Here is an 864-nt window from a genome sequence, read left to right as displayed (position 1 = left end):
TCATTCAGGTGCTGCTGCTCGTCCTGCTGCTGTTCATCGTGGTGCTGCTGCTGCTCTTGCTGCTGCTGCTGCTCATGCTGCTGCTGCTGCTCTTGCTGCTGCTGCTGCTCCTCGTCATCCTGCTGCTGCTCCTGATGTTCTTCCTCCTGCTGCTGCTGCTCTTCCTGCTGCTGTTCTTCGTGCTGCTCTTCTTCATCCTGCTGCTGCTGCTGCTGCTGCTGCTGCTGCTGCTCGTCAGCAGCAGCAGCAGCAGCATCTGCTGCTATGTCTTCAGCAGCATCCTGTGGGGTGTCTTCCGCCTGCTGCAGCGACAGCTCGCTGTCTTGTATAGATTCTTCTTCTGTTTCTATCTCTTCTTCTTCATGCTGCTGCTGCTGCTGCTGCTGCTGCTGCTGCTGCTGCTGCTCATCGTCTTCCTGCTGCTGCTCCTCGTCCTCGTGCTGCTCCTGCTGCGGCTGAGGCGAATCCTCACCAGTTTCACTCTCTTGCTGCTGCTGCTGCTGCTGTTGCTGCTGCTGCTGCTGCTGCTCATCGGGGGCTGCATGCTGCTGTTCTGGCGCTACCGTACCAGCAGCAACAGCAGCAGCAGCAGCATGCACAGCAGCAGCTGCTGCTCTTGCTGCTGCAGCAGCACCCACATCGCTTGCCTGCTCTCGCTTTAGCATCTTCCCTGGTCTCTGCTGCTGCTGCTGCTGCTGCTGCTGCTGCAGCTGCTGCTCATGCATACGTTTGGATATTACTGGGCTTGCTTGCTGCTGCTGTTCCTGCTGCTGCTGCTGCTGCTGCTGCTGTTCGTGCTGCTGCAGCAGGAGCAGCACAGAGGCGTCCTCCGAGCCTTGCCCCTCGATAAGCTGCTGCTGTCGC

The 864-nt window shown here is 59.3% G+C and overlaps 1 protein-coding gene across 1 annotated transcript in view; it reads right to left on the bottom strand.

Moving 5' to 3' along the window:
- Window positions 1-114: 114 nt before the first annotated feature.
- Window positions 115-864, bottom strand: part of EMH_0019360 (uncharacterized protein) — a gene marked incomplete at both ends in the record, with an annotated part of 4097 nt that continues 3347 nt past the window's right edge. The window contains 2 exons of the mRNA XM_013501347.1: window positions 115-175; window positions 313-864. Of these exons, the coding sequence (XP_013356801.1) occupies window positions 115-175; window positions 313-864 (613 nt within the window). The remainder of the gene's footprint in view (window positions 176-312) is intronic.

This window comes from Eimeria mitis, genomic scaffold, assembly GCF_000499745.2.
Source record: "Eimeria mitis Houghton genomic scaffold, Emh_scaff674, whole genome shotgun sequence".
In the NCBI taxonomy this organism is placed as follows: domain Eukaryota; phylum Apicomplexa; class Conoidasida; order Eucoccidiorida; family Eimeriidae; genus Eimeria; species Eimeria mitis.
The sequence above is the reverse complement of the archived record's forward strand: the minus strand, read 5'-3'. Positions and strand labels throughout refer to the sequence as shown.